The following is a 12,429-nucleotide window of genomic DNA, read 5'->3' on the forward strand; positions in this document are numbered from 1 at the left end:
ACTGAATTGTAGATATTAAAATATATGTAACAGAATTACTTACATGCCTTCATTGCTTGTCGTTGTAGACTTTATTTGTTTTCTTAAACAAAGGACGTTCACAACCTCTATAAAATGTTTTACAAAAATCAATGCACACAAATGTTGTTCTAATTATACCAAAGCATATTCAATGAGATTTATTACATATTTAATATAGTATATCAGTGCTATTACTCAACATGTGATGGTTCCTTGTCTGGAACTTAATTATTTGGTAAATATTTTTTTTTTTGTTCAACCAAAATCTTTGTTTCCATTAAATAATTTTGCTGCTTTGAAGCAGGTCAGTAGCCCAGTAAGGGCTATGCACAGACTTAGTGAAAATGACTCTTCCTACTATTCTAACAATTTTCTCACACTATGCAATCTTAGTCAGATCATTCTGATTGGTTGATGTGAAAGTCAACCAATCAAAAGGCTCTGACAGGTAGGTTTTACTTCTCTGGAGACTTGAGAATTTAGAGAATCCTACTGGAGTAGCAGACAAAATGTGTGCAAAACAATTACAATAACACTTTGCACATAGAATTTACAAAAAAACAAACAGAAACAAACTCAACAAACTTTTAATATATTGTTGAAAAGAAATTCCCCTCAAGAAAACTCAAAATGCTTCATGAGACGGAGCCCATGGTGTCTACGTTTGTAGATAGGATTTATAGAGTAATTAAAGTGCGCTTCAGTGTCCCAAAATGTGAAATGGATCAACATCAATGTTCTGCAGTTGAATAAACCTAAACAGAGCAGGTCTTTATTTCATCCTGTAATTTTATCATTTTTGTTTTGTGAAAGGTGAGGAGGACTGAGCACTCAGATAAATCACTCATTAATAAAAGACCTGCAGTTTTTCTGTGCCTGTGGTTAATCCTTCATGAACTGTAGTGGTGGTTTGTCAACAGTGAACCACCAGATTTTGATGCATAAAGAAATAAAAAACAATGTGACAATTGCTACATTGATTACATTTTACGTATTACATTTTTTACTTTAAAAAATGAAAATGTGGGGGTGTGACTACGCAAATCAGCAGAATGGATGCATGAATGAAATGTACAGTAAATATTGGATTCACTGAAAATTAAAAACTGAAAATACAGAACATGAAAGTGCTAAGCAACAGGTATACATGGTAACATTATTTTCATTGCAAAAATGTTAAAATGGTGACAAAAAGAAGAAATGAGGCAGAGTATCCTCTGAACTGCAGTCAATTGCCATGTTGCCACTCAGTGTCGGCCGCACGTTAGCACAGCGGGCCCTCGACTGTGCAAAGGGGCCTCTAGGGTGTGGACCAGGTTCACTCCAACAGGTCCAAAAAAGGGGGGACAGGGCACCAGTTGTTGCTTAATTAGGCTCAGGTTGTTCCAGGCAGTAGGTTGGCTCCCTCTCCTTTCCTCGGGGAACACCAGGCCACAATAAACATGAAGTTACTTTCCAAGACCAAAACATCAAAGGGTACCATGTATCGCTGAATATTGGGTCTGACCCAAACAGGGGCTGCTTTAATGTCAACTGGAGGTATATTTAATTTCAGTAGTCACCCAAGAGCCATAATTTTTCCCTCATCAGCTGGGCACTCTCACAGAACATGTCTTGCAGTCATGGCAGCCAGGCTCACACACAGGTGTGCGCAATACCGTAAAACCACAACCAGTATTTTCTGGATTTGTATCTTTTCTCCTATGATCTAACTTCTGCTTTGTCTGGCCTAGAAATATTCCCTTCTCAACCAACCTTCATACCAGGCTTGATCATGATTCTCTCTCAAACAATATTAGCCTCAATGCACTCAACTTTCTTTTTTTTTTTTGGACAATGGCTGCAGAATCTCAAGACTTTTATTATATTTTAGAGATGGAGAAACCTGCACTTTGCTGCAACTAGCAGTTACCTACCATTACATGTCTTGCTTGTTAGTGCTGATTTCAAAGAATGTGAACCTTCTTGGAACTCTGTTCCATCTCTGCAAACATGTAACTGCAGATCCTGACAGTGGACTTGTGCTACCCAGGTCCTGACAGTGGAATTGTGCTACCCAGGTCCTGACAGTGGACTTGTGCTACCCAGGTCCTGATACTAGACTTGTGTTACCCAGGTCCCGATAGTAGACTTGTACTACCCAGGTCCTGACAGTGGACTTGTGCTACCCAGGTCCTGACAGTGGACTTGTGCTACTCAGGTCCTGACAGTGGACTTGTGCTACCCAGGTCCTTTCAGTGGACTTGTGCTACCCAGGTCCTGACAGTGGACTTGTGCTACTCAGGTCCTGATACTAGCCTTGTGCTACCCAGGTCCTGATAATAGACTTGTGCTACCCAGGTCCTGACAGTGGACTTGTGCTACCCAGGTCCTTTCAGTGGACTTGTGCTACCCAGGTCCTGACAGTGGACTTGTGCTACTCAGGTCCTGATACTAGCCTTGTGCTACCCAGGTCCTGATAATAGACTTGTGCTACCCAGGTCCTGACAGTGGACTTGTGCTACTCATGTCCCAAAAGTGGACTTATGTTACAGAAGTCGTGACTGTGATAAAGTGCTCTGTTAATCTATGCAGAATCACATAAACAACACCAATGGATTCATTTAGAGCCAACATTACATTATATTTTGTTTCAAATTCTTTAAAAAAGAATACTCATTCCCCCAGCTCATCAAGGGAGTCTCACCACAGAAGAAATGCACCACATAGTAGATGCACAGGTCCCCATTTAATAAACCATCAGAGCTACCCATTGTTATTACTCTGGTTTGCATAATTAATGAATTCTCACATTTAAATGCACCCAAAAAGCACTCTTTCTACAGTCTAGAACAACTGCCTTTTAGTAAAGACTTCTTTAGTTAGAAAAGATTTCTATGAATATATGCCACGAACAAAGAAATCCTTACTATAGTATGTTTGGTGATGTTCTGCCGAATTCCCTAGGTTATGAATGATAAAGGTATATATTAGTAGAAATTCAACATATTACTAGACCTGTGAACTTAACTTCTGTGACTGGGAAAAAATTTGAAGGGCTATTAAGGGATAATATTCAGGAATTAATTGGGAAGAACTTTGTTATAAGCAATAATCAGCATGGTTTTATGAAACATATGTCATGTCAAACTAACCTAATTGCATTCTACGAAGAAGTAAGTAGAAGTATAGATCAGGGTGTTGCAGTGGATGTGATCTACTTGGATTTTGCCAAGGCATTTGATACGGTTCCTCACAATAGGTTAGTCTTCAAACTAAAAGAAATTGGTCTAGATGAATATTCTTGTTGTTGGGTAGAACATTGGCAACATGATCTTGAAATGGGCATTGAAAGCCATGTATCAGTGTTTGTAGATGACACAAAACTTTGTAAAGTAATAAAATGTGAGCAGGATATTGCTTTGCTGCAGAGGGATTTGGATAGATTGGGGGACTGGGCACTTAAATGGCAGAATAAATTTACTGTACAGAAATGCAAAGTTATGCACTTCTGGGTCAAGAATGGACAAGCAATTTACACCCTAAATGGTAGTGAATTAGGAATAACCACACATGAGAAGGATTTGGGAATTGTTATTGACAACAAATTAGGTAGCAATATGCAATGTCAATCTGCAGTTGCTAAGGCCAGTAAGATTTTGTCATGTATAAATAGGGGCATAAATTCTGGGGATGAAAATATAGTTTTGCCTCTTTTAAATCGCTGGTAAGACCACACCTTGTATATGCTGTGCTATTTTGGGCACCTGTTCTAAAGAAAGATATCATGGCACTAGAAAAAGTGCAGAGACGAGCTACAAAATTGATAAAAGGAATGGAGCATTTTAGTTACAAAGAAAGGTTAAATAAATTAAATCTCTTTAGTTTGGAAAAACGGCACCTGAGAGGGGATATGATAACATTATACAAATATATTCGGGGCCAGTACAAACCTTTATCTTGAAATCTATTCATAAACATGGCTATATATAGGACACGAGGTCACACATTTAGGCTGGAAGAAAGGAGATTTCATCTGAGGCAAAGAAAAGGTTTTTTTTACAGTGAGAGCTATAAGGATATGGAATTCTCTGCCTGAAGAGGTGGTTTTGTCAGAGTCTATACAGATGTTTAAACTGCAATTGGTTAAATACTTGCAAAAACATAACATACAGGAATATAAATTTCTAATTAGTGGGGTAATAGCTGCTTGATCCAATGAGACATCTGACTGCTATTTTGGGGTCAAGAAGGAATTTTTTCCTAATTTTTTTGCAAAAATGAAAGCGCTTCAGACTAGTTTTTTTGCCTTCTTTTGGATCAACAGCAAAACATATGTGAGGAGGGCTGAACTTGATGGACACAAGTCTCTTTTCAGCTACGTAACTATGTAACTCATCTTTTGTTTAAAACCTTATATTCCCAGGACATTGTATTGATTCCCTGGTGGTAATAACTTGACAAATAAACTGTATGTTTTATAAATCCCAATACATGTTGTAATAACCTGCTGCTCTATGATTGTTATATTATTAAAATGTATTTGTTTTAAGCTTGACTTTTAAAAACTCAAGCACTAATACATAATCATAATATGTGCCCCAAATAATGAACAATTCAAAAACAAATCTTGTGGTTTTGTTTTTTTAAGTTCACTAAATATGTTTGTTCGCTTTGATTGACCAAGACAATTTTAATTCTCTGTTGAAACATTTTCATAATGTGTTAACTCATAAATATTTTCTTTAACGGGAATATGGGGATGAATCTTCTCTTTGTGTAGCTACAAAAGAAAACAAATAAATAATCAAAAGCATTAGATGTTCATAGATGAGATATGATTTAAAAGGTCATGCAGTTTGTCCAAAATGAAAGAACTTTGCTAGATTTGTCTTATTTCAATAATTCCTTTTTACCTTTCGAAATAGATTAGTATTACAATTATTGACATTTAAATCATTACCATTTACATATTTCTAATACATGGATAATAAGTGCTATGGTGTTACCTTTAATTCATCATATTCTGTGCAGATATTTTTCATCTGAAGATCAGCATATACAGCATCAGAAGGTTTGGCATCCTAAAAATGTTAACAGAAAAATTACATTAATAATTAAAAACAAGTTAGGAACCCATTTTAATCATGATGGCAAACACTCTGGTGGTTTTGGTTTGGAAACTGATCCAAGTTAGAAAGCGTGCTGGATTATCTTGCAGTAAATGACCAATGAGGTTAGTGATCGATGAACACTAACACCAGACACACACACTCGCACACACACCTATAACTATCATTATGCTTTTGTATTTTTTATGTAACATGTTAAAAGTTATTACTAACCTCTGCTTGATTGGTCATACAGCATAACACCTTTTGAAACTTTCTAGACCTGTGGAAGAGGTAATATTCAATAAAAAAGAAAAAAAAACGATAGTGTTATGTTCCCTTCCCCTCCACGTATGTGGCAGTACCACAATCTAATCCTCATTGAGTAAGTAGGTAGAGGGACATACATAGCCCCTGCCACGACCCACTCCAATATGCTACAACCAGTGAGTGACTGTGTGCTGGTGTGAGATTTCACCCAACCCATCCTCTCCACCTGCTCCTGCCTCTCCCCTGGGTTGGACTGCCCACTGTATGCTCTGGATCAGACACTTTACCTCCAACAAAAGAAGCCAATCAGTAGAAAGAGAAGCATACATATTATTCCAGGCACAATAATTATTGTAGGATTCAGTGTGTAGGATGTAGAGTCGTTCTCAGGAACTGAAGAATAAATGTACAAATAGGTTAAGTGGAAAATAAATAACTTACGACAGTATAAATATAAATGTAAAATAGATTAAATACTTAGAATACATTAAGTGGACCATGGTGTGGTGAAAAAAAAGTTGCCAAATTTAGACCCAAGCAAGTTGCCTGGAAAACATTTCTAAATCAGTAATTTTATTTTAAAGTCAGTAGTCAACCTGTAATTTAGCAAAAATATTCCTAAACTCATTTCTAAGTGATAGAATTTTAGCTTACTTGAAAAAGGTACATGATCTCATAGTTTAAAAAGTTCCATCATTATACATTGACTCATAATGCCTTCACCTAAATGAATAAAATAACAAAAAATAAACAAAATCTCTGTAGACCGTTGCCAAAAGGTGATATTTGCTATTTTTCATTGTATTTCGAATTGTGAATTCTGTGAAAACACACTTACTTGATTCAGTATCATTATCAGTGATGATAACAGCATGACTAGACAAGGATATTCCGATTTCATTGTGAACCGCGCAGGTATAATTCCCAGATAACTTTGAGGTGATGTCATGCATAATCAGGATTTTCTCGATTTCATTCATTAGAAGAGAACTGTTCAGATACCACGTATAGTGGCTTGGTTCCGGATTACAGGTCAAGAAATCACAAATCAGTTCCATAGTATCTCCTTTACTGAACTTGTTTTTCCCAGGTACAATCGTAACTCCTTTGGCAGCATCTAATAATTTAAGGACCAAATTAATTAAAATATTTTTCATAGCACACATCCAGAACTACAACATTTTACATAAGAATAAGCTGTGAACTCATTTCCATACATAGCACTCTGTAATTCAGATTGCATGTATAGTATCACGATGGAGCATATTTTCCCAGGTATAATTGTAACTCTTTTGGCAGCATCTAATGAAATAATTTAGAGATCAAATAATTTTTAAATCACATCCACCTTTTTACATAGGAATAAACTGTGATCTCACTTCCATTCATAGCACTCAGTTTGTATATATATTATCAGATGGAGCATGTTGTGTTTAAAGGACCACTATAGGCACCCAGACCACTTCAGCTTAATGAAGTGGTCTGGGTGCCAGGTCCATCTAAGATTAACCCTTTCTGCTGTAAACATAGCAGTTTCAGAGAAACTGCTTTGTTTACATATGGGTTAATCCAGCCTCTAGTGGCTGTCTCATTGACAGCCGCTAGAGGCGCTTCCGGGCTTCTCACTGTGATTTTCACAGTGAGAAGACGCCAGCATCCATAGGAAAGCATTGAGAATGCTTTCCTATGGGCTGGCTGAATGTGCGTGCGGCTCTTGGCGCGCATGCGCATTTAGCCGATGATGGCGAAAAGGAGGAGGAGAGTTCCCCGTGCTGAGGGAGCCCGGTGGGGGAAAACAGGTAAGATTTAACCCCTTACACCCCCTAGAGCCTGGCGGGAGGGGGGCCCTGAGGGTAGTGGGCACCTAGAGACCCTATAGTGCCAGGAAAACGAGTATGTTTTCCTGGCACTATAGTGGTCCTTTAAGCAACAAATAAAATAAAACATTTAACAGCATTAGAAGTCCAGTGAGTGCACCCCATCATGGTACTATGTAACAGACAATGCACATCTAATCAGATCATGCAATGTAAATCAGATCAGGTAATGTAAATATACATACACATACGTAAGCCTTTAATTTTAATGTATTTTCAAATTCTATTCTTTAGAATGAGTGATGTAACACGATGCAGTAAAAAAACTGTTTGTGTGGTGTGGCAGACACTCTTCAAAGCTATTACATCAGACATGTCTTTGTTGAGATTGTTTAGAATACTAATTCGAGGCAACAATTAGCGTTTGCTCCTGGTCCCATGAATTTATCCCCTCTTCTGAAACTAATATACAGCTATAGTGTATCATTCTGTCTCCCCACCTACATTACCAACATAACAATAATAGAAATGGGCTGATTGAAAGTGACACTCTATACAGCTTAATGCAATGGCCCTGGAGCAAATAGACTGTACATGATGCCTCAGCAATGTAAACACAATAAACAGAGAATTATAATGTCACTCAGACAGCCACTAGAGTTAGGTACGTCCTGGGTCAGTGCTGCACAGTGTGCAGCACTGATGTTCAGCGTCTCCACACCCGGTGTGGTGCTGAATGTTCCTCATAGAGATTGATTGTGTTAATGCATCTCTATGAGGAGATGCTGATTGGCACAGAGCTGCATTTTGCCATTTAGGCACAGTAGCCTCCCAGCACATTCCTATGAGAAAGCTTTGGATTGGCTGAGATCAAAAGGTTTATTGATTTCAGCCAATGTGCGGAGCAGGAGCAAAGGCAGTTTCAAGGAAACCAGTGTGACACTAGAAAATGGTGAGTAAGATCACTTTTTTAACAATGGACAAGGAGAGCCAAGGTAACCTAAATGGCTATTACGACCTGCAGTGTAAGGAATACATGTTTGTATTTCTGACACTATAGTGTTCCTTAATGTAAAACTATGTATTTTACTTGTTATGGAAGTAGTCTATAAACTCTATATATTTAGGAGCAATACAACATTAGGAACTCGTGTTTACATCCAAAAAGTTAGAGTGTCCCTTTAAGGGTCAAAGCTGCACACAATGATACCTTCCAAGCAGTAACTCCGTCCTCTGAGTGCTGAGTTCATTAATATAATATTTTCTTTATACAAGGTCTAGGAGCTCTACACTAATAGATTCATGGACATACTGTGACACAGTGCAGCACAAAGACCAAATTTTAATTCTTGTCACATATATTTCTGCTACAGTCTTTAATACGCTTATTACTAATTTACTGTTTAAAGTATTGATGACATCCCACACATATTACCTACATTCAATCTGGAGTAAAGCATTTTTTTCCATTATTTGCCCATTAGGATGTGCAACTGTGCACTGAAGGAATGTCCCATGATCTTGATACGATGGAATATACATTTGCACTAGCTTAGTTTTCCAAACTCCATCTTTCAGTTCGGTATGATATGTATTGTTATACAGACCAGGCTTGTTCCACCAAAGTCTCGGTGGATCCGAGATACAAGTGTGCTCCACTGAGCAGGTGATATTGACAGGCTTTCCTTCTGTCATGTCTCCAGGCTCTTTAAAATCTAGTACATTGGGAACAGCTGAAAAGATGCATAAACACAATTACTCTTCTGGAATACTTCTGGATTAGAGAAAAAAAAAAGGCAAATCCAGGATATGCACTGAAAAAGTGTATTTACTTTAACATATACTGATCAGTCACAACATTAAAATCACTGACTGGTGATGTGAATAAAATTGAATATATTGTTAAAATGTCTAGGGGTGGGATATATCAGGTTGCAAGACAACAGTCAGTTCTTGAATTTCATGTTTTGGATGCAGGAAAAATGAGCAAGCAAAAAGAGTGACTTTGACAAGGGCTAGATGATTTGGTCAGAGCACCTCCAATACAGCAAGTCTTGTGGGGTGTTCCCGGTATGCTGTGGTTATTACTTTCCAAAAGCGGTGCAGCCGGTGAACTGGCATAAGGGTAATTGGCACACAAGGCTCATTGACTGATTTGTGGAATGAAGGCAAGCCCGTCTCATCCAATCACACAAAATAGCTACTGTAGCTCCAATTGCTGAAACACATAATGCTGGCATACTGATGACAGAAAGGTATCAGAATACACAATGCATTACAGTTTGCTGTGTATGGGGCTGCGTAGTCATAGACTGGTCAGAGTGCCCATGAAGATCCCTGCCCACCACTAAAAGTCCCTTCAATGGGGATGTGTGCATCAAAACTGGACCATTGAGCAATTAAAGAATGTTGTCTGGTATGTTGAATCACATTTTCTTTTTGATCAGGTCGATAATCTGTAGATGTGTGTTTACCTGGGGAAGAGATGACAGGATGCTCTATGGTAATAAGGCGGGATGGCATGGTGGTGTTATGCTCTGGGCAATGTTCTGATTGGAAATCTTGGGTCCTGGCATTCGTGTGGATGCTACTTTGACATGTACCACCTACCTAGAGATTGCTACAGACCACATTCATCGTTTTATGGTAATGGTGTTCCCTGATGGCAGCGGACTCTTTCAGCAAAAATTGTTCAGGAATGGTTTGATGAACTTGAAAATAGTTAAATGTGGTGCCCTGACCTCCAAATTTCCCGGATCTCAATTCAATTGAGCATCTGTGGGATGTGCTGAAACAACACATCTAATCCATGGATGGCCCATCTAGCAACTTGCAGGACTTAAAGGATCTGCTGCTAATGTCTTGGTGCCATATACCACGGACACTGTCAGAGGTCATGCCTCAATGCATCAGAACTGTTTTGGCAGCATTAGTGTAACCTACATGATATTAGGCTAGTGGTTTTAATGGTGTGACAGATCAGTGTATGAACCAGAATATAATACACATAGAGACTCATCATACAACCATCATACAATAATATTTATTTTAATATGTTACACAAATTGTGGCTAGTTTTCTATTGACTGCATTATCAATCAATAGGATATTTTAAGAGAACTAAACTGCCTTATTCTTGCATCCAGGTATATCCTTCACTTTTAATTACTGACTGACTCATGAACACTTCTTATGAAAGTCCCCATTCTTACTCTTCCACCACTCTTTTACGCCATTCCACCACAAAAGGCATTGTTAGGTGGCCAAATAGCAGGACCTTAAGCTGAAATTAAGTTATTATGGTGCCAGGAGGTCCCGGTCACTTCATTTCAATGACATAATTATGGTGTGCAAACTGGTCCTTAAGCCCTTCCCAAACATCATCCCATATCTAACCGTAATGTTTTTTTTCTAAATCGTATTATAACAACATATTTTTTAATACATTTGGAGCATAATATTAACCTTTGTTTATAAATGTGACATGTGCTTTATTAACCTTGAGTCATTGTTTTATTTTACCTTGCAACCACAGCCATACCCCCACTTAGACTGTACACGATGCCTCAGCAATGTAAACACAATAAACAGAGAATTATAATGTCACTCAGACAGCCACAAGAGTTAGGTATGTCCTGGGTCCACTTAGTGCTCTTGCTCCCCCATTCACGATAACAACTAATTTTTCTGACTCACGTTACAAAAACCTTTTCTTAGAAACGTACAAAAATAAATAATCTTACAGAAAATAACACATCCACATCTACCCCCTTCTTTTTCTTCCTATAACTGTGTAGTTCATATGTAAACTTTCAAGTACTACTCTTGTAAAAGACTGCATGCAAATGTCTTGAGTAGAATATGGAAGTGCAACCTTAAGTCAGCATCAAGAATAAGAGCTAGAATGAATATACTGGGTAACATGTTGACTAAAAACATTTTCTAATGAGGGACGGGGCCTGACTTGCAAATATGCCAGACGTGTTCTCTGGGAGCTCCTGCAAGCTCCTGTAAGCTACCAGCTATAAGACTACTAAAATCAATAAAATTTGCGGCAGAAGCCCTCAAAAACAAACTAACAGATACCTCCATCGACAGGGACACTAAGATTCCCAAAATGTATACTATTGCCACAATATTCTGCCAGCTGGTCATGCGGCCTGCTGAGATTGCAGACCCGACAGCTGAGGGAGGCAGCAGATCTCCTGCCTAGGACCAAGCATTCCAAAGAGCAGCCACAGAAGCCCTGTTCACCTCCCCCACCCCTGGACCGGCGGGGGTTATCCCGGTCCCCACTGGACACACTGACGACTTGAATAGCCTTAAATATACGGCGCCTAGGAACACGTGGCATGTCCAATATGGCCGCCATACCAATGCCCTTACTGCAACAAGCAAGGCTGGAAAGCCTAGACTGAAGGCATTGCTTTGAAGCTAGATTCAATGAAGTGTGCAGTGTGTTCTGGACCCACATAGCCGTCCGCTCCCACCCCCTGCCCCACCTGTCGGAGCCCACCACAGAACACAGTGGCCGGTCGCTGCGGCACCGCACCACACTTACCCGCAACAAACCAACATTCAGATGAGCCATGCTGGGTGAGACTCCAATGCAGTTGACGGTGTGAACGCGGAGGCGAATGCCTCAAGAACAGCAGCACAGCCAAAGGTACTTGTGAACCGCTACATACCTGGGCTGCGGACCAGCAAGAGAGACCCTCATGTATTCCGCTCACGTCCACAGATAGTGATTTGCGGATGCCAGGTTGCAGACTTCAGAATCAGGTCCTATATGCTGCCCGACAAAACATATGTGGGGCGGTTAGGCTGGACTGTGCTCAGATCAAAGGCTTGTGGGGAGAAGATACGTGAACCAGGATCTAGAACAGATCCTGGTGCAGAATTTAGAACATGCCTGGTGCATAGAGAGTGCCTCACCTCTGAACCACTGCATGGGTCATTATATGAACTTCCTTACACATGCTCTACTTCTGCCGCTTGCGGGATCGAATAACCCTGGTACCATGCCCGCAGCCTGAGTTTTACATGGATGACAGCGGATACCGTGTAACATGACAAACCTGATATTTGAGATGACCTGATTTGCTTACTCAATTGTTTTAATGTTGGCTCTTATGTTTAGTTTACTTCTTCTTTATGTCTTTTGCCCGCCCGAGACCTTACTCACATGCTGGGTTTCTTTATACTAAAGTGTGATGCCAGGACAGAGCGTT

At 39.3% G+C, this 12,429-nt stretch overlaps 1 protein-coding gene across 1 annotated transcript in view; it reads right to left on the minus strand.

Annotated features, from left to right (window-relative positions):
- Window positions 1–4,608: 4,608 nt before the first annotated feature.
- Window positions 4,609–12,429, minus strand: part of LOC134576738 (uncharacterized) — a 37,475-nt gene continuing 29,654 nt past the window's right edge. Inside the window, exons 12-17 of the mRNA XM_063435453.1 lie at window positions 8,638–8,931; window positions 6,220–6,498; window positions 5,669–5,774; window positions 5,346–5,394; window positions 5,010–5,084; window positions 4,609–4,783 (exon numbers count right to left, since the gene is read on the minus strand). Coding sequence (XP_063291523.1) covers window positions 4,694–4,783; window positions 5,010–5,084; window positions 5,346–5,394; window positions 5,669–5,774; window positions 6,220–6,498; window positions 8,638–8,931 — 893 coding nt within the window. The 3' untranslated portion in view covers window positions 4,609–4,693. The remainder of the gene's footprint in view (window positions 4,784–5,009; window positions 5,085–5,345; window positions 5,395–5,668; window positions 5,775–6,219; window positions 6,499–8,637; window positions 8,932–12,429) is intronic.

This window comes from Pelobates fuscus, chromosome 11, assembly GCF_036172605.1.
Source record: "Pelobates fuscus isolate aPelFus1 chromosome 11, aPelFus1.pri, whole genome shotgun sequence".
NCBI lineage: Eukaryota > Metazoa > Chordata > Amphibia > Anura > Pelobatidae > Pelobates > Pelobates fuscus.